The sequence below is a fragment of the Cydia amplana genome, chromosome 17 (genome assembly GCF_948474715.1).
Source record: "Cydia amplana chromosome 17, ilCydAmpl1.1, whole genome shotgun sequence".
Lineage (NCBI taxonomy): Eukaryota > Metazoa > Arthropoda > Insecta > Lepidoptera > Tortricidae > Cydia > Cydia amplana.
In genome coordinates this window covers 4,487,200-4,506,714 of record NC_086085.1, presented here as the reverse complement: position 1 = coordinate 4,506,714, position 19,515 = coordinate 4,487,200, and the positions used below count along the sequence as shown (strand labels likewise).

General features: G+C 39.9%; 2 protein-coding genes across 2 annotated transcripts; one reads left to right on the top strand and one right to left on the bottom strand.

Moving 5' to 3' along the window:
- The first annotated feature begins 370 nt into the window (after window positions 1-370).
- LOC134655649 (uncharacterized) lies at window positions 371-10,174 on the top strand. Its single transcript, XM_063511085.1, has 8 exons — window positions 371-523; window positions 3,224-3,247; window positions 3,538-3,743; window positions 5,666-5,795; window positions 6,203-6,367; window positions 6,668-6,846; window positions 9,378-9,484; window positions 10,051-10,174. Exons 1-8 carry the CDS (start codon window positions 478-480, stop codon window positions 10,157-10,159), a joined length of 966 nt encoding a protein of 321 aa, XP_063367155.1. The 5' UTR covers window positions 371-477; the 3' UTR covers window positions 10,160-10,174.
- A 5,682-nt stretch (window positions 10,175-15,856) lies between these two features.
- On the bottom strand, window positions 15,857-18,039 carry LOC134655982 (ribosomal RNA processing protein 36 homolog). The gene is made up of 4 exons (XM_063511495.1): window positions 17,903-18,039; window positions 17,447-17,691; window positions 16,626-16,906; window positions 15,857-16,017 (listed from the first exon to the last, which is right to left on the bottom strand). The coding sequence occupies exons 1-4, from the start codon at window positions 17,972-17,974 to the stop codon at window positions 15,878-15,880; spliced, it is 738 nt and encodes a 245-aa protein (XP_063367565.1). The 5' UTR covers window positions 17,975-18,039; the 3' UTR covers window positions 15,857-15,877.
- Window positions 18,040-19,515: the final 1,476 nt, after the last annotated feature.

Genomic DNA, 19,515 nt, shown 5'->3' with positions numbered 1-19,515 from the left:
AAACATATAGGTATGGGTATGTTGTTACGGGAGAAATTTGAGAATGCCCGTTTAAAACTAACCCAGTTATAAAACTGTTACAAGACAACTCTGCTTCACCACCGCTTTTTACTGCAATTGGTTAGCCGCTTATAGAAAAATCTAGCATCATTCTACTACAAGAATAGTCTATGTTCTACTAGCTTCCATACCCCAGTTAAGTATGATTTCCCAACTCAAAAAAAGAAATCACTAACTGCTAGGAAGCTCAATTTGTCTCTCAATGCCAGCCCTAGTCCAAGCCAAAACGTCACATAAGCGTCACAGTAGAGATGTTTATAAGACATTTAGTGTTATTATTGTAGTGTACTTAGTCACTTTATCCCATTATGATCGCGCGTCAGTTCGTCCACTCTCGCGCAACGGGACGGTCTGTACGGATATTTCAATTATTCGATCGAACAATCAAGTAATAAAAATCAGTAAATCGAATCGAAAATGAGAACGTTACTAGCCGTATTGGCGACAGTGTCGTTGGTTCGTGGTAAGTTATTACTCGTATTATTCAAACACAGCTGAAATAACAATTAAATTAAAAAAAAATTAAACCCTCTACGCTATACGCCTTACATCATTTTGGAAAGGAACTTATACTTTTCAAATGTTGGATCGATTTCTATCAAACATACACAGAAAAAAACGCATCGAAATCGGTCCATCCCTTGGAGAGCTACGATGCCACAGACAGACAGACAGACATTGGTGTCAAACATATAACACCCCTCTTTTTACGTCGGGGGTTAAAAATATAAATGTCACTTGTAATCCAAAATACATCGGAGCCTTTTTAGTTGCGCCAGCAATATTTTTCTTTCCGGTCCTGAGCTTTAACCGCGAAAATCAAAGTTCGCAACATTGCGGGCATTTTTCTCTGTCGCTCTAATTACGCCTTCATTGGAGTAAAAGAGAAAAATCCCTGCAATTTGCAAATTTCGGTTTTCGCGGTAGCCCCTCTGTACGTCACTGGGAATACACATTTTATATTATCTCGTTCGTGTCTTTCCTGTAGACAACGCATGGACCATAGTTTTATTATTGGACTATAGTTTGGCGGTTACGGTACTTAAATGGGGCATTATCTATGAAAAGGGACCTTATTGTCGATGGCGCTTACGCCGCACAGCGTCGCGCGGCATTGTATTTATATCGGAGCATCGTTAATAATGGCGTAAGCGCCATCGACAATAAGGTCCCTTTTCATAGATAACATCACAAATAATAGTTAGACGTCCTCAAAACGAGATTATTCCTGACAAAAACTGTTTTGCATATTTACTTTTTATACCTAAGTGGGAACCTGTAATTGGCTCTGTAAATCTACCTATTGTAGATCTTATTTAGACATGTTTATAGCTCTTGGTTTTTCATGCATGTACTTAATAAAAATAAAATAATAAATTAATAAAATAAGATTATGGCTATAAAGCCCGCAACTCTTGTTAGAATACATTAACGATGTAATAGAGCCGGCATACACCTGACTCCTCACTCTCACAATGGATGATAAATGATATACTTTTGTACGAGTATAGCTGTCAGGAGCAACTACAAAGAAAACCTTACAATACAGTCGTGTACGCCATTATTTCGCAAAAAATCCCCACTAAAATCTAAATTATATAATATTATAAATGCGAAAGTAACTAATAACTCTGTCTGTCTGTTACCTCATCTCGGTTACCACTGAGGCGATTTAAATGAAATTTGGTATGGAGAGTTTGAGGCCTGAGGCAAGCAAGTAGCAACTGCCCAATGCCCAGCTAATAACCGTTTAATAATACATCTGTACATGTATACATTATATACCTACCTTGTAGACATCGGTACACTTACTATACGGAAATTCTGGGAGCTGATTTGACTATATAGGTCGTGACATGAGCGTCCAATCGTCCCCAAAAAAATCTTGGGAGCCATGTCACAGCTCCTAATTTGTCGAGTTGAACAGGCTCCCACCAGGCATATTATGATTGCGCAATTGCGCATATCATTTTCACATCAATAATGACAAGATATATGTAGCGTTCGTCTTTAGAAGGAGGTTAGGTATATGTCACATACGTCACATACCGTCAGGTGACAAGCAAGTCACTAATTACTATAATAAAATATTAAAAACAAAAATCAACTTTCTTTTCGTACTAATATGGTTCACTATGGCTATGAACTTGTGGAGGTACTTAGTGACTTTTGCTTGTCACCTGACGATACATTAACTCATCATATCACATCATGCGTATGTCTTATCTTGTCGTCATTGCGCGTGATCATCATAATAAGCCTGCAGAGCGTTTTGAGGATATAGCAACAATTAAACAAATACGACTTCATACATATAGCAGAGCTACTTATCCTATAAATCCAATCATAATTCACTCTCAGTCTATTGAAAACAATTTGTATGACACAAGCGCTCAGTCAACTCAAAATATTATACATCAAGTAACGCATATAAAGTTAAACATTGTTCATTGATGGTGCAGTCGACTGTAGGTACCTACATCTGTTATTGGCAATTGGAAATAAAGCAATAGAGGTACTAATCAGCCAGGTAAATAAATACAATCAGTGCGCAATGGACCGTTGTGTTGACAAAAAGGGACAAGAGTAATCAATCGGTTTACTGGTTACACTTGGCTAGTAAAATATGACAGTCGAAATACCTATTCGTAATAAAACAAAGTACCTATTGGGTGTAGGCCTAGCACAGGAGCGACGCGACAATATCTCGACCGCGAGATAGACTAGGTACCCGTCTTTTTCTCACTGTATTATTTAGAGAGGGACGGGTCTGTTAAGCCTATAACATTAGTTGAAATACTGTTTATCCAAATTTTCTTGATAGGATCTGTAAGCGATTAATTACAAATGTAAAACATTTATTTAATGTTGAGAAAAACCAGAACTACCACCGTATAAGTATAAAACTTCGCCCTTTACTTTAACATAACTTTGCCCACCGCATCACAGTTCAGTAAAAGCGAAATAACTTAAAAGTAGTCACATATACACTTTCTGAAGAGTGAGCCGTGTACATTACATATTTATTTTTACATATTTTTTAATATTTAATTTATTATACTTGGAACTGCATTTTTAGTGTTCCGTACAAAACTTTGTTTACGGAACACTTATGGGATCACTTCGGTCTTGCAAATCAGTTAAATGCGTTTTTTTGTTACAGGTATTGAATACGATGGTCTTCGGGGTAAGTATGGTGTAGCAAAGTCCTCTAAACATAGCATCTAAACTACATAATATACCTAGTACTACACATGACTATGTATTGTCATTTATTAACTCACATTTATAGACGGGGTCTATCGCGAAATTTATTTTATTACCTACCTTTATTTACCTTTATTTATTTTTAGTTAATATGTGTTCAAACCGCGAAAGTTTTAAATATTACATAGTCATTTGTATCCCACGACTCGATTAGTATTCTACCTTCAGAATCAAAATGCATCTTCACTAACGCTGATAAAAATTCCACAGTCAAATTCGGCTGGTCCGACGCGCTGGCCGACATGGAGTACTTCTTCAAGATCCCTCGCACCAGCAAGGATGCGGAGACCGAGGGTTGGAGACGCACGGAACGTCCACCTGGACCGCTGCCGGAGTTGAGGATGTACTGTCCTCAAGGCCGCGCTGTTTGCCCGCTGTTTGATGCTGGAGGGTTCGTGGCTGGACTACAGATATCTGTGAGTATGAGATTAAGGTATAGATAAAGGCTTACTTGGTACGAGTTGGAAGGTTGGAGAGACACTGCCTACCAGGTCCGCTTCCGTAACAGAGGATGTAGGTACTGTCGTCAAGGCCGGCTGTATGTCCGCTGTTTGATGCGGGGGTGTTCGTTGCTGGACTACAGATATCTGTGAGTGAGGGATTAAGGGCCCTTACGCACTAGCGGTTAACCGCGGGGGCGGCTGGCCGCGCGGCCAGCCGCTTTTCCAATTTAATATGCAACCGCTTGTGATCGTACGCACTTGACCGCCACAAAATTTCAACCGCGGCGGTTGAATGAAGAGCTGCGGCCCGCTTCGCGGCTGGCCGCCAACTTGTCTATACGCACTGGCGGTTCAGGGTGCGGCGAGCCGCCGATGAGTTTGTAGCCGACGTATCCGTCCACTACAATATTATTTAGCGTGTAGATATAGAATAATTTATTAATAATTAAAAATAAAATATGTAGATTATTTTTTATAGTAAAGCAAGAAAATAACAGTTACTGTCTAGTAACTCGGACCCGATTGCCTAGCCATAAAGTTGCACTATGTTTATTGCACAAGCTGCACAAGTATGTATCTAGTCCTTTGATGGTGTCATATAAAACTTTGAGTAATTCTTCAAACGACGAGACACTCAGTTAATGGACCCAAGATGCCGAGCGGTCCAGCCGCTTAACGCGGTTGCATCGCGGTTTCATCGCGGCTAGCCGCCATAGCGGCCAGCCGCTATATCAACCGCGTCAGGCGGCTGGCCGCTCAAACGAACCGCCTAAGCGGCCAGCCGCTAGTGCGTATGGGGCCTAAGACATAAATAGATAAAGGCTTACTTGATACGAGTTGTTTGACCCTGGAGACTTCGTTACAGGGCTACAGACAATATTTACACTATTTCAGCCTTTAATCTAGTCTTTTTGATTCACGATAGATACCTACTGCTGAAACACAATTTTGACTCGAGTAAAAACTAATAACAGGACTAGCCACTTATTACCTCGGCCAGAGAGAGTCTGCCTTTTGGGTACCATAACGCATGATGACTAATTGGGGAGCATTTTTTTTATGAGTTTTAGCTATAAGTTTACTAGACATATAAGTATTTTTCTACTCCAGCACTTAAATGTGTCAATTAAATGACTGACAGTGATATCTAAAGCAATGTCATTTGAATGCTTTGTCTATAGGCTCATAAGATGACTGCTAGCAGTCATCTTATGAGTATAATACAACTGCTTTATTTTTTTTAAAGATACAAGTTCCGATCATCTTGATTGAAAGAGGTATGTTTTTCATTTACAATAATAACTCTTTTTTTTTTAAATAATAACTCAATTTTTTTTAAATAATAACTCTTTTTTTTAATAATAACTCTTTTTTTTTTATTTTTTTTTTTATTTTTTTTGCTGCAGCTGTCATAGAAAAAGTAATGTATGCAACAGCTCATAATTGGTTCTTAAAATTCAAGGGTCGAAGTTACAAAACGAGACGTAGTCGATTATATCACTGTTGCATAAACTACTATTATTTAATTCAATGTATGTTGTTACTGTAAGCTGGTTCCAAATAAATAATATGTAATTTGTTAAAATAATGGAATGTAAGGCCTTTTTATAGACGGGTGGGGATATTTATTGCTAACAGATAAAACTATATTTCACCAAGGGCAAGAACATAATGACATCAGTCCCACACAAACGGACCCGAGACGGGTCAGGGCTCATTCTGTAAATTAGATAATGCGAGAGTGGGTTGAATTCTAAGAAGTTTCGTCATACAAGATTTTTCAAAGAAGTTTCGTCATACCTACAAACCTTTGTAATAGAAACTACGAGTAGTATCGATCCCAAATTGCATTGATTTTAATTATTAATTAAACCAATGACTATGTTTTGTTGCAGTTGCCAGTAGACGAGTACGAGTCTCTGGCAATGAAACCTGAAAAGAAGCTAGTAAAGTGGCGAGCACCCGCGCTGGAGGGCGAGCCCTCAAGAGACTACTGGACCCTCACGCAGTACTTCGTCTCTGAAGGTACTACTAACTTATGTTCCAATAGACGAGTACTAGTATCCAGTATCCTCGTAGGCTGAGAAGAAGCTAGTAAAGTGGCGAGCACCCGCGCTGGAGGGCGAGCCCTCACGTGACTACTGGACCCTCACGCAGTACTTCGCTGAAGGTACTAGTAACTTATGTTCCAATAGACGAATACTAGTCTTCTCGTATTAGGCTGAGAAGAAGCTAGTAAAGTGGCGTGCACCCGCGCTGGAGGGCGAGCCCTCAAGAGACTACTGGACCCTCACGCAGTACTTCGTCTCTAAAGGTACTAGTAACTTATGTTCCAATCGAAGAGTACTAGTCTGTAGCCTGTGAGGAAACTTCAGATGAAAGTCAGGGTCAGACAGGCACTCATGAATTTAACTACTTTCCCTTCCTTTCAGAGTCCCTGAAAGCCGGAGCAGGCCCACAAGTGGAGAACGGCGCGACCCTCCAAGATGGCGGCGTGTGGGTGACAGGACTGGACGGAAGACTGATGAGGATCCCTAGCACTGAGGCAGAGCTCAACAGCACTGCTTTCAAGAAACAGAACTGCATTCCTAACATGGGTCAGTACCTAATGTCTCAACGGTAATGGGATTGGCGGTCCATAGTATGTTGACTGCGGCCGCTTCAGGGAGTCATTACCCAGTTGATGAACGACAGCCTCCGAGCTAACGATAATAAGCGAATAGGCGAATTCAAATCCTCAGCGGGAATCAGACTCGGATTTCAGCAAAGACTTTTTTTTATATTGACTAAGTTAACATGTTTTTAATGCAGATTATGATTCCTCAATCCTCAACCCTGATAGGCTATTGAAGCTCTGAATAAGAAACAAAAATTCTCAATAACACTTCCTCCCCCAGGTACGCACTACTACTACAACATGACGCAAGAAATGAAATGCGAAGACACTCTACCCTGGTTCGCGCTAGTGAGCCAGGGCGATTTGATCGGCACCGGCTTCCAGATATTCGGCCGAGTGGGACGCCAGAAGTACCGGGATTGGTTCGAGCGCCCGCCCGGCGCTAGGCAGGGTGCTGAGGTATGTTAGACTAGTATATTTGACAGGGGAGTGAGGCTTGTAAGACAGGGAGAACTGATCAGCTCCGGCTTTCAAATATTCGGCTGAGTAGAACGCCAGAACTGCCAAAAGTGCTGGGATTGTTTTGAGCGCCCGCCCGGCACGAGACAGGGTGCTGAGGTGACAATGAACATCCTATTTCATGGCAATACTCAAATGCCAGGACTAGTAATGTTTTACCTTCCATATTTTAGAACGATTGTGACGTCAAAAGTATTGCAACTGGTTTCAACGTCGCACGCGAAACAGAGCGCTAAGAAAGGTAGGTATGTCAACACACTTAGTTTTTAAAAACGACACATTATGAACAGTAACTTTATATCACCAGCAGTACCAGCACCACAATATTCTACATCAAGTACTCAAAGTGTGGGACAGAGTGGGAGTCCGGGACGTGACACGCGTCACGCACATCATCTTTCAAAATGAATTCACATTCAAAACAGACTGAAAATCCCTGTTCTACATGATCCTTTATTTTAGCCGTAGGTCGGGCCAGCAATCAAGATTATACTCTATGTGAAGAAAAATTATCCTTTCTCGTCGACTGAGCGCTAGATTGTGTGGAAACTATTCAGAGAACATTCCAACCACTTGCAGAGTTCAGCGTATTGACCGCTCGGACCAATAATATAGTCAACACAATAGACTATACACAATATTTAAATATTACCTACTGTCGGAACATGTATTTTCCAAATATAAAATATATTGTTTCTTTAACGTTACTACTTATGTACTTAATTGCTGTAGGTTAGGTATCAATTAAGTACCTACACAAAAAACACAGAAATACCCACAAAAACGAAAATATCACTTTAATTAGGCAAGGAAGGAACCAGTTCTATGATCACCCGTAATATCAGTGAGATAGGCCTGTGGTTTTTAAAGAAATCAGAAATAAATCTTATAATAGTACCTACACTGGTTTACCCAAAAAGTGAACTCTGCGCTTGAACGACAACACCGCAAGTACGCCTTCGGCATAATCAGAGTCAAAGCTAGGCAAAGCCCTCCTGCATAAACATTAGGGATTAGGATGTTCCCACACACTTGCGTGAAACTAGCCTGAATATGGAAAGCCGGAAATTGAAATTCGATTTTCTGAAAGTACTGAGGTTATTATAGAATTCCCTGCTATTAACGCAAGTCTCTCTCTGTCGCTTTCTGTCTGTCTGTTACCTCTTCACGCTTAAACCGCTGAGCCGATTTAACGATGACTCACGTTAGACCGGGCTGTGGCCGGGCCGAAGCTTCCGGATCTTCGTTTTCTATGGAAAGCATCACGTGATCACCTGTCATCTGTAAGCTCCGGCCCGGACACGGTCCGGTCGGCGCGGTCTAACGTGAGTCATCCCTAAAGGATGATAAAGGAGGGCCGGGGCCGGGCCGGAGCTTCCGGCGCTTCGTTTTCTAATGAAAGCGCCACGTGATCACCGATCAGTCGCCATATAAAATGACATGTAGGACGCCTCGGCCTAACCTTTAGATGTAATTTTTTTAACCCTACCAGCCGTAGGGTCCATTTTCAACTAAAGCCTGACCAGTAATATATGATCATTGTCAAGAGGGCGCTGTTATTCTCATGTATATTAAGGTGACAGTTCAGTATACAGTGTTCCTTTTCTAAGATCACATATTTGACAGTTATGAATTCACCCTTATAGATATGATGCTAAGATCTACCGTTTAACTGATAGCCTTAAAGTCATATATATAAGGGTGAATTAATAATTGTCAAATATGAGATGTTCGAATAATTTCACTGTAGTATGAAAAAATTTGTTCCCGTGAAATTCCGCAACATGGCGCGTGATCATATATCGGTCAGGCTTTAGTTAGATAAGTTCTTATATAAAAATTGTCTAATGTTACCCATCTGTCACCCCACTTGAACCCATAAATAAAATTGAAGGAGCTATAGTTCGTTTTTTTTAGCATTAGAAATAAGGTAAACAATCTTGATGTGTCTTTTAATTGAAAAAAAAAACACATTTTAAAAATAAGTTACGGTAAATATGTAAGAATTATGAATCTAATACGATCTTTTATTGTCTTCTGCTTTCATAAGTAATAGTTATTGATTTTTAAAAAGTGTTTTTAAATTAAAAGACATGTCAAAATCGCTTACCTTCTTTCAAGTTTTTTCTAATGCTAAAAAAAAACGAACTATAGTTCATATTTAAAAAATGGCTAATGTTACCCGTCTGTCATCATTTACTCCACTTGACCCTATAAATAAGATAGAAGAAGTTAAGCATTGGAGACTTCAGGGAATAGGAATACGTGAAGGAATAGGAGGGAGGCCTTTGCCCAGCATTATGGGCTCATCAAACTTGTCTTAAAGGGCCTCTGTGATGTTGGCTTCGGCCCCACGCATGCCTACCAAAGATCCGGGACCCATGGTCCCGAGATATGGTAAGACATACAAACAATAATAATAAGCATCCGACATTAGTTTATTTCATAATATATCTTAATTTATTTTTTAGCTCACGATCCCGTTTGCCCCCCCGTGTTTGTACGAGTGGGTGTCCTCGTACGGCATCGTCTCGCTGCACATCTACTACGTCGACAAACCGTGGACGATTAAATGCCAGTAACTATTTGTTTGTTATCGTATTTTTATTTTATTTTATTATTCAAATGATTTACAAAGCATTACAGTAGGTATTACTGCCACAGCACTGCGAACAGTACTGCGAAACATTAAAACAAATGAAAATACACTTAAACAAAATACTATTATTACAAATAATAAAACCAGGCTAATAAATTTCCGATGTATTCGCGACTGCGCGTGCGGTGCGATATGATGCGATGCAATTTTCTCTACGCCGTAGCACCTCGTAGCGTAGTTGCGCCTGTATCTTAAAAAATTCTTGTACACTACTAGGACACTACGGTATTTCTATGTGTCTCCATTAAGTTAGTATCATAACAAGAAACTTTGTCACTACATAGTATAAAACAAACCCGCTTCCCGCTGTCTGTCTGTCCCTATGTATGCTTAGATCTTTAAAACTACGCAACGGATTTTGATGCGTTTTTTTTTAAGATAGAGTGATTTAAGAGGAAGGTTTATGTATAATTTGTCAACCCGTGCAAAGCCGGGGCGGGTCGCTAGTAAAACATAAACAGCACACCTGTTTGTACCATTTTCAGAACAGGTGACTCGGTGAAACCTGCGCCGGCGCTGGACCGGCTCATGTTCAGCGGCTACCGGTACGCGAACCAAGTCGCCGATGAAGTCAAGAAGCTCTTCAGTGGATAACTACGGGATAGCTATACAAAAGCATTTCAGACTTATCTTGGTCTAACTTTATCTATGCTACCCATTTTTATACCCTACAATTCTTTTTTTACAAATTTTCCGCGATCGCCGATCATAATTTCAAATGTGGTCACGATATTCCCGGTTCGGCCTGATCCTCCCGAACGGCCTCGTAATCTGCGCGATGTAGTAAACGATCGTTTGCCGTCATTTTGCCGACGTATTTTCTCGGAAATGTTCGTATTTTTGATGCTACTTCAGTCAACGTCAATACTTTTTGTAAGTTACTGAGACTCATTGAAATACCGTGAAAATACGATGGTAAAGGATTATTCACTACATCTTATTCAACGGTGTTATATAATAGGACTTGTAATCCCAGAGATAAGAGTCCATAATCTGGTGAAACTTTACATTGATTGGAACGATTTTTACAACGTGATCCATTGTGTTTTAATCATTTTATTCCATCTTTTTCTTTAAGTGGATTATAGTTAATCAATATCTTCGTATCATTAAGTGTTTATCGGAAAACCCTAACACGAGTGCTTGATAAAACGAACCACCGGCTCCTCTATTTCCATTCATAAAAAATTGTGCAGTGGACATTAATTTCTGTATTAATGAATGAGATTTGTGTGTAACTCCGGGGCCGCGGGGGTAAGAATATTGCAAACTCGGGCCTTTAATTCCCTAGTTTGCAATAATCTCACTTACCCCTCGTTGCACAATGTACTAAAATGCCTTTCCTTTCGGATAAGGTGTATGAGGTAACTTTTAAAGCGGAGACATTTAGAAAATCACTAATATCTACTACCTAAACCAGAAGCACTTCATACCTTGGCAAAACTTACGTTACTTCAACGGTTACCCAGGCATTTTGCAGCCTGTTTTTTCAGTAGAAATTGCTTCTAATTTAGTAGATACTTGCATTTTACAAAATTACCACGCATATTTGAAGTTACTCCAATGCACCTCGCTACCTTAACAATACTATAATTTACTAATATTTAAGATTATAATGTTAGTATACAAGTGATAAGTGATAACAATAAAATATTGGTTCGTTTCTTGTTGTTTTCTTTACTCTTTCTGCTCATATCCAACGTCAACTAATCCTGGAGATCGATTCTGTTTTAATAAATTGATGAGGCATCTTACATATTTTGATACGACCGAAAGGGCGGTTTCAGACTAGCGTATGTTTCTGCGTTTCTAGTTTCGGCGTTACGATCTTACACGCGCGGTACATTTCCCTACATTATTTGGTATATAGATTTAGATTAGATTTCTTTATTTCACTGATACTGATACTGATACTGATACTAGGGGTAACTCCAGCCAGCAGATCCTGCAGCAAGGACTAGGAAGAGGAGACTACAGGGGGGAGGCGTAGTTGAGGCAAATAGTCCTGTAAGCTCGTATGACTCTGCTGATTCAACCTAAGCGGCATCGAGTCAGTGGAGGTGTCAGCGTCACCTCACACCGGCTAAGCCTCAAACGCGAAATCAAACAAAGTACGCGCGCAAACCAGCTTATTACGCAACAACCCCTGCCACCCCTCCGTAGGCGCCCGCAGCCTGCCCGAGACACCGGAGCACCCAGTAGATAGGACTGGAGTGTAGGGTTTGCAGTCAGGATAGTAGGAGAGACGGGAAATTTTGAGCCGACCCGAATACAGGCATCGTGAAGTCAGCATGGGGTAGATAGATACTATACTTGGTGTGTAATAAATACTTGGTTGTGAGGGAATATGACTGCTTTTTCTTCCTGTCTTCTTAATGTCTTCTTCTTCATCTTGTCTTTATTACGTAATCTCTGATCTAATCAAAGCGTGCTAGGTCACTTGGGGCTCCGTATTAGATATCCTACCGCTAGTGCCGCCACCGTTTTCCGTTTCCTCTGGCTCTGATTCCGTGTCCGTTTCCGGTTGTTTTTTTTTTTCCGCTTGTTTTTTTTTTAGGCTGCTTCTGTTTTCAGATATGTACTCCAAATAGGATCGGGGTCGGTTAGTAAGTATAGTGTCGAATGTCGTTAAGTGAGTCCTCCCACGTATATATCGGGCGTCCCTCCTTCCTCTCTTTCTCTTTATATTCCAGAGCTGCGTTTTCTTGCTATAATGAAGAAGGCAGGTAGTGGTCATTAAGTTTCTTGATCGACGACCAAGTATGTGCTTGCGTAGCGTACGGTGAGCTTCGGTAAGGTGGACGAAGGATTTTGTCCTGTTGTATAAGTGTAGTGTAGCACAGGTAGCGCAGCTTGTAGATATAGGAATTTCTAGGGGGACCTTTTTTTTCCCAGGAGGCACGAGTAAGTAATATCTACCGGTTGGTATAATGGTTGACGTTTGTTATATTATTACTCAGTAGGCACAAAAAGAAAATCACAACTTGCGAGGTCCTTTACTTTATATAAAATAATAATAATGATAGATAGTAGTTTAATCACGCTAGGACATACAAAACTGGATTTTAGCACTGCACAACACAGACACTTCTAACACAATAAAACCGCAAAAACACAGAGTTTGCACATCAGCATATTACATATTTACTTCGGGCATGAGAAAATTGCACTATCACTTTGATTAAAAAAAACACAAACGAAACAATTCAATAAAAATTACAGAAATATATATTAATAGAGTTTCACTTGAATTGATTGTTAAACCTGAATATTATTTGGTAGTTAGGGCTAAAGACCCATGACACCCTCTTCCCGTTCCGGTATCTTAACTTCATATTTCTCAATGCAAATATTCCATTTACGGTTATACTTGGTAGGTATCTCTTAGTTTGCAATTCATATATCGACGATATAAATATATAAAACAATTGTATGGTATTATTTTGAAGTCTCTACCAGCATACCTGTTACATTCCTTCAATTCCTCGCGCCCCGGCGTGGTCGTGGTGAAAGTAGCCGTGCCTCGTACCCTTTTTTTTTGGCATTTATTGCAACTGCACATGTTGTGATGGGCTGTAAGACCCTTGAAGCCGGATAGTATAAAAAATAATTCTGAAGCGGTGTCCGCCATTACTTCTGTGGGCCTTTGTATTTTGATTCGTTTCTTTGAGCCGACTGTCTTGCGTATTTTGCTCGCCTTTTACAACCCTTTACAATCGCCCAGTATGTCTCGCTGTACATTGAAATCAGTGGGTTCCGTAAGAGGTCCCTTCTTTCCCTTTTTAAGCTACACCCACCTACAGGCATAGGCATCTTTCTTACTCAATTACCTCTATCCTAACCCAGTCCAGTTGTTAGGAATAAAATAAAGTTGCCGCTATAGGTATACAGTAGGCACATGAGACCGCCACGACATTATCTGAAGTAACAACTTCCACCAACCAAACTCGTGCGAAGGAAAAAAAATTGTGTACAAGCAGCGTCCCTCGTGAGTCGTGACGCATGTTAATTTAGAACAAATTTGGAATGGTATTGTAACGACGAAATTAACATAGAGTTCGTTTTATCAACTTGCATCTTTCGGTACTTATACTAGTATGTAGTTGCCTGTTTTGGGGCAAGATTGAAGGTAATCGTCTACATTTGCTCGTAAAGAGACAGCAACATACAGGTACTCAACATAGTTCAAGTATTGCTTGTACTGCTACCCTGCTTAAAACAGACAATGCAATTATACAGAGATTCAATCCACATGAGCATGTTATTTGGAGGTAAAATGGAAATCTCTCACCAGGTAACTCGTACTCATGTCTCGACTTCGCTGAGGTTTACTTCGGCGTATGCGCAGTGATTTTACACATATTAAAATAATAAAAAATACGTTAAACCGGCATTTCTCGGGATGAGATATTTTAATAGTAATGAATAGAATCATAGAATCGAAACCGAAACACACAAAACGCGCGCGGTCATTTATATACAAAAAAAAAAGGCACAGTCCGGCCCGGCCCGCACATCTGGCGACAAAATGGTATAGCGTACACCCTTGTAAAACACCCCGGGACGCGTCCGACCTCGGTGACGGTCAAAACAAAACTCCTAGATTTAGATTAGATTTCTTTATTTCACGATAAAAATTACATTACAAATTTGCATCAATGTCAAAATAATAATAAATATTGTCTAGTACCAGGCGTGGCTCACTCCGCGATTTCGTCGCTTTGCTACAGGTCGCTAAAAGTACATCCGTTCCGGCCCCAATTTTGGAGAAAGCCATAAGCAGCGCGTGGCGCTGTCGCCACCTAGCGGCCATATCTGTGCTGATCGTAATAGACGCGTTTTATTAGAGAGTGAGTCTTCTGTACTTAGTACTATTATTTATTCTGTGCTAGTACTCACAACAAAACTAACACGAGCCTTATTGAGCTTACTGTAGTTAGTGATTGATGTAGTATTGTGCTAAATATAGGTAATGCTCGCAAAATAATCATAGGAAGTATTATGCAAAATCAATCATTTAATCGTTATTCGTTTAATCATAAAGGCGACTCCATTTCCCTTTTGTGTGAAAGCCACCGCTACTTCGGACGCTACTAATTATTGTCGCGTATACATTTTATCAAAAGATAACAAATAATCCTTCAGAAATATAACTAAATCCGGTTATTGATATTAAGAAGTTGCGTAGTGATATTCTAGTAGAAGGTGTCTGAGTTTTGGAACCAAAACTAGTGTGTATATATATTTTGTTTATGTATTACATGTTTACTTAATTAACACAAGACAAAAATTTGCATCATGGAGCCAAGTATTCCACCAGTCTGTAGCTAATCACAGAGTGAAATTTTAGTCACCAGCCATACTGTGCGTATAGGACTGCCATCCGACCGGGTTTCCCCGGATTTGTCCTAGTTTGGAGGCCGTCCAGGGAAGGTTTTCAAAAAGTAAACACCATATTGAATTTAATTGGGTTAATAATATAACGGGGAAAAAATGCGATTTACGCCAAATATCCGGGTTTTTTAAGTCTTTGTCCAGATTTGGCGAATTTAGAGATGGCAGCCCTATGTGCGTAGTGACTTTATAGGTAATACTAAAAAACTTTTACTATGGAACCAATGCCGAAATAGCACAAAAAAATTGGCTGTCCGATAGTAATCACCGACATCACATCAGCTAATTGGCCCCTTGGTCTCATAATAAAAACCCATGTACACTACAATGTACATATTCGTGCTAATCCAGTGAAATTGTAGAATTTTGTAACGTGGCTCTTCTGCGTCAAATCCGGTAAAACAGTCTGCAAAAAATCAGAACTACCGGATTTAACGCAAACGCAAAATGTATAAAATTACTGGATCATGCAATCTAATTCGAACCTTTCATGAACCAAATAAAGTAGCATTTCTTTAGTTCCATTGCTTTTTAAAACAAACGAAATTCGATTTCATTTACTTATAGCATAAGGTTCAAATAAAAAAAAAATCTTTTTATGGTGGGTCCTACGAGGATAAAGTCGCTACGCAGAGTCTAGATCAGTGGTTCCTAACCTGGGGGTAATTAGCCCCGTGGGGGTAAAACTGGTAATTTTACGGGGGTAATAAGCTAACCTAATATAACAATACAACAAACGTACACGTTTTATTTTTTATTACCATTGGGAGGAAGGGTAAAATCAGGTTCCCTAGTTAGTCATAGGGGTGACCAGATTGAAAAGGTTAGGAACCACTGGTCTAGATGGTAAAATTTCACCCTGCATTATAACTTCTTAGTTAAACGTATAAGAGCAGACAATGTGGCAATGATACGGAATCAGCTGACACCTGTCGGGGCCTTGTGTGAGCGCCGCTTGACTTTCTGCTGACGCCGCTTGATGTGTCTCTGCACGCGGGTGGCGCCCTCTTTGCGGAGCTCTTCGAATTGGGACACTAGGGCTTCCACGCGTTTTTCAGCTGTAACAGGAAAAAAAGTTTAAGAGCAATTTCCAAATATCTGTACAAAAAGCTTAAGCCCTAGTGAATATATTTCCCATATGATTTTGAACTTTGTTTCAAAGTGATAGAGTTCAATTTTGCATAATTTCTGACGCTTCTGATAACTCTCTAAAGGTACAAATAAAATACAAAAAATAAAATACATGATTCTAGCCTCATCGCCTCCTAAAATCCTAAAGATTCTGCATAAGAAAATACTACTAAATGATGGTGTTATAGGGCGTTCATTATTGCCATATAATATCTAAGTGTACCCTATAAATCAGGGGTCACCAAATGGCAGACCGCGGTCCGCGCCGCCAACCTATTTTATTACATGGCGTATTTAATAAACTCAGGAGAAACGGATGCAATAGTCATTTTATTTTAAGAACCAGACCCCTGAAGAAACTAATTGATGACACCTGTGGCCCATTTATCAAAAGCTTGTAACTTGTAATACAAGTGGAAGTCCCTTTCTAGCCAAAGCTGTCAAAAAGTGACTTACGCTTGTATTACAAGTTACAAGCGTTTGATAAACGGGGCCCTGCTATAAATAGTAAAAAAAAAAATTATTAGTAACTCACATTTATTTTTATAGTAAGGCTGTTTCCCCTCGCGAACTTCTTTCTCAGCCTGTTTCTTCTGTTTCTCCATCTCCATTCTCTCCGTCTTTTTCATTCTGCTGGCCTTGTGCTGCTCGTTGAGCCTCTGCAGCAGACGGCGCAGCTTCAGGGCCTTCTCCGGGTCTGTGGTCTGCCGCAACTCGGCCCTGGTGGCTTTGATGTCGTTCATGCGCATTTCTGTTAGGAAATTGTAGTCATCGGCAAACTGCTTCTTGTTGAATTCTCCGCAGAGAGGGTCGAACCTGAAAATAATGATATATTGTTTAAGCCTTTATAAGGCAAGGGTTCAGAAATTATGCAAAATTGAACCCTATTGTTTTAAAATAACATTCAAAATCAGGTGCTAAATAATTATATTCTCTGCACATAAATAATATTTAGAGTGAAATAGACATGAATTTTAGGGGGGAGGGGGGGCACTAAAGGGGACAGTAAAGTCAATCATTGATGTTTGTCCTATGTACTAATGAAACAATAAACACACTAATAAATGCCTTTACCAGGATTTGAAACCGGAACCTCCTGCTTCGTTACGCTAGGACAGCCATACTCTACCCTAGGGTTCCACGACACCCCTGCAGGGGTTCCGCAAGACTTTAGAACACTATGCTTTAGTCGCCTGGAAAAATTTTACTATGCCGCCACCGTATCCATCCAGTACCATCAAGTATTTTGGTTTCCAAAAGGGTTCCGTCAAAAAAAAGATTGAGAACCGCTGCGCTAGGAGGCTGTTACAACTAAGATACTCATCTCACCACATTATCACAACATTCACAACATACCTGGGATCACGAATTTCCTTTTTCCTCAGTTTGGGCACGTCAATCATCATCGACACAGGCTTTTTGGCGCTCATTTCTCGGGGTCTGTTCTTATTTTCCCTTTTAAACACCTTCGGTTTAACCGATTCAATTTTGCCATCTTTTTTTCCAAATATGGCTTCCTTGTACACTTTGGCTCCAATTCTTTCCTTTAACTTTTGCAGTTCCTCGAACGATAGAGACGATAACTCGGACCTAATGGCAGTCTAAACAAAAAGAATAATTAATTATGGACCCGTTGACCACGAACCCTGTAAAGGGTTCGAAACGTCGGGATGTAGAATAAATTCAATATACGCGATATAATCCGTTTTAATAGTTTTATTTCATGAGTAACTATCGCGGTAACCGAAGACAATATTATTTGTGGGAAGTTAGGTTATACAGTCAATTATTCAAAGTATTAAAACAACTTACTCGTTCCCCGTCGTCGAGATCTTCAGTTTTCTCGGGGTTATCATAATTATCTTCGCTCTCGCTGCTACTCATTTTTACACAGAATTGATAAATTCGACAATAGAATCAGCTAAATAAAATAACTCTGAATCATAACAAACATAACGTAACATGTTCAGTTATATTTTGTTTTGAGGTTATGATGTGACATGCATACAATGGATATTGACGGTTGACAGACTTGACAGATGACAGCTGCGTTTAGAAACTACAACACGCGTTCAATAACATAAAATATTAGACCAAAGAGTATTAGACATTTGATTGAATGAGGTCAAAATGGAGTTTAAACGGTTTAAATTGGATTTAAAACTGCCAATTTCACAACAGACTGCTTTTTTTTCTGTAGTCGCTGACTGCAATTTAATTGTTTTTTTATGTCAGCTGTAAACAAGGGAGTAAAAGTTTTTTTTAGGTATTTTATTTCCAGTTTTTTTTTTTGTTTCCATTTAATTTCCAACTCGACCATTGTCTGCAATAAATAGTTTTTGCATTGTACATATAGTATATAGTATATAGTATTGTGTTGATACACGGTAGGTATAGGTATACAACGTTTTTTCTGAAAACTTCCACCTGCTCGATGCAGTCAAAACATGATAGGATTGTTAGGTTCAATCACCTGCAATAGGATCAAGCACAACAGGCGACATAAAAATATCTGGCATAGGTACTTACTCTCTCGCCATCAGCCCATCACAGTGCAGTTCCAGGTTTCAGTACATCATCGTGAGCTCTGATCTGACATCCTTACTTAGCTTACTTTCCATTAATTACAATAAAGAACACTAACATATTCCACAACACAACGCATTTGTATGTGTTTTCGACTTTTCGTTATGATGATGATAGATGTAGATGGGTGATGGGTGTGCAGCGGGGATGTTGCGGATGCCGATTTTTTGACATCGGATGCGGATTTTTAAAGGCTCACATCCGCGGATGCGGATGTCAAGATAGGGACATATAAAACGTCAAATATTATATTTTAGTAATTTTTATTTCAAAAAACCGGCCAAGTCCGAGTCGTACTCGCGTTCCAAGGGTTGCGTACATTAAGTCCCATTCACGCTTGACTGCTCATTTCTAATAGGTTTTTTTGGCTAATGACTTAAATTACCTACCTAGCAGTCTAGCACTTACGTCGATGCTAAGACGTTCCTGTACCGACCTGTTCCACATCCGCATCCGCATTAAACTCCGCATTGATTTTATGCGGATGCGGATGCAGATGCGGATGTTGAAAATAATGCGGATGTTCCGCGGATGCGGATGCGGATATTCGCAACATCCCTGGTGTGCAGTGAGCAGGCAGGTGAGGCAGGGGCTTACTAAAGGCCATCCTGCTCATGCCAGGTTGCCGTCAGACGCGGTTTTTCGGACGGTAGGGTAGGTAACAAGTAGGTAGGTACTTGCATTGCCTACCTATTGCGTAGGTAGGTAATCTGTTTTAAGATTATAAAGTAGACTAGTACTCGATAGAGGAGGTAACCAGTAACCGTTTAAATTACATGTTTTTGTATTGACATTGACATAGCTTTGAATCCGTATCCGTAATTCTGTATAAATATTCA

Bases quoted from the DNA above. Each gene is read 5' to 3' on its own strand.
- LOC134655982 (XM_063511495.1), bottom strand. From the start codon at position 17,974: ATGAGTAGCAGCGAGAGCGAAGATAATTATGATAACCCCGAGAAAACT. The intron at 16,907-17,446 runs GTATGTTGTGAA...CATTATTTTCAG, and splicing joins AAGGAAATTCGTGATCCCAG to GTTCGACCCTCTCTGCGGAG. The intron at 16,018-16,625 runs GTGAGTTACTAA...TTCCTGTTACAG, and splicing joins GCCTTACTATAAAAATAAAT to CTGAAAAACGCGTGGAAGCC.
- LOC134655649 (XM_063511085.1), top strand. From the start codon at position 478: ATGAGAACGTTACTAGCCGTATTGGCGACAGTGTCGTTGGTTCGTG. The intron at 3,248-3,537 runs GTAAGTATGGTG...AAAATTCCACAG, and splicing joins TGAATACGATGGTCTTCGGG to TCAAATTCGGCTGGTCCGAC. The intron at 5,796-6,202 runs GTACTACTAACT...CCTTCCTTTCAG, and splicing joins GCAGTACTTCGTCTCTGAAG to AGTCCCTGAAAGCCGGAGCA.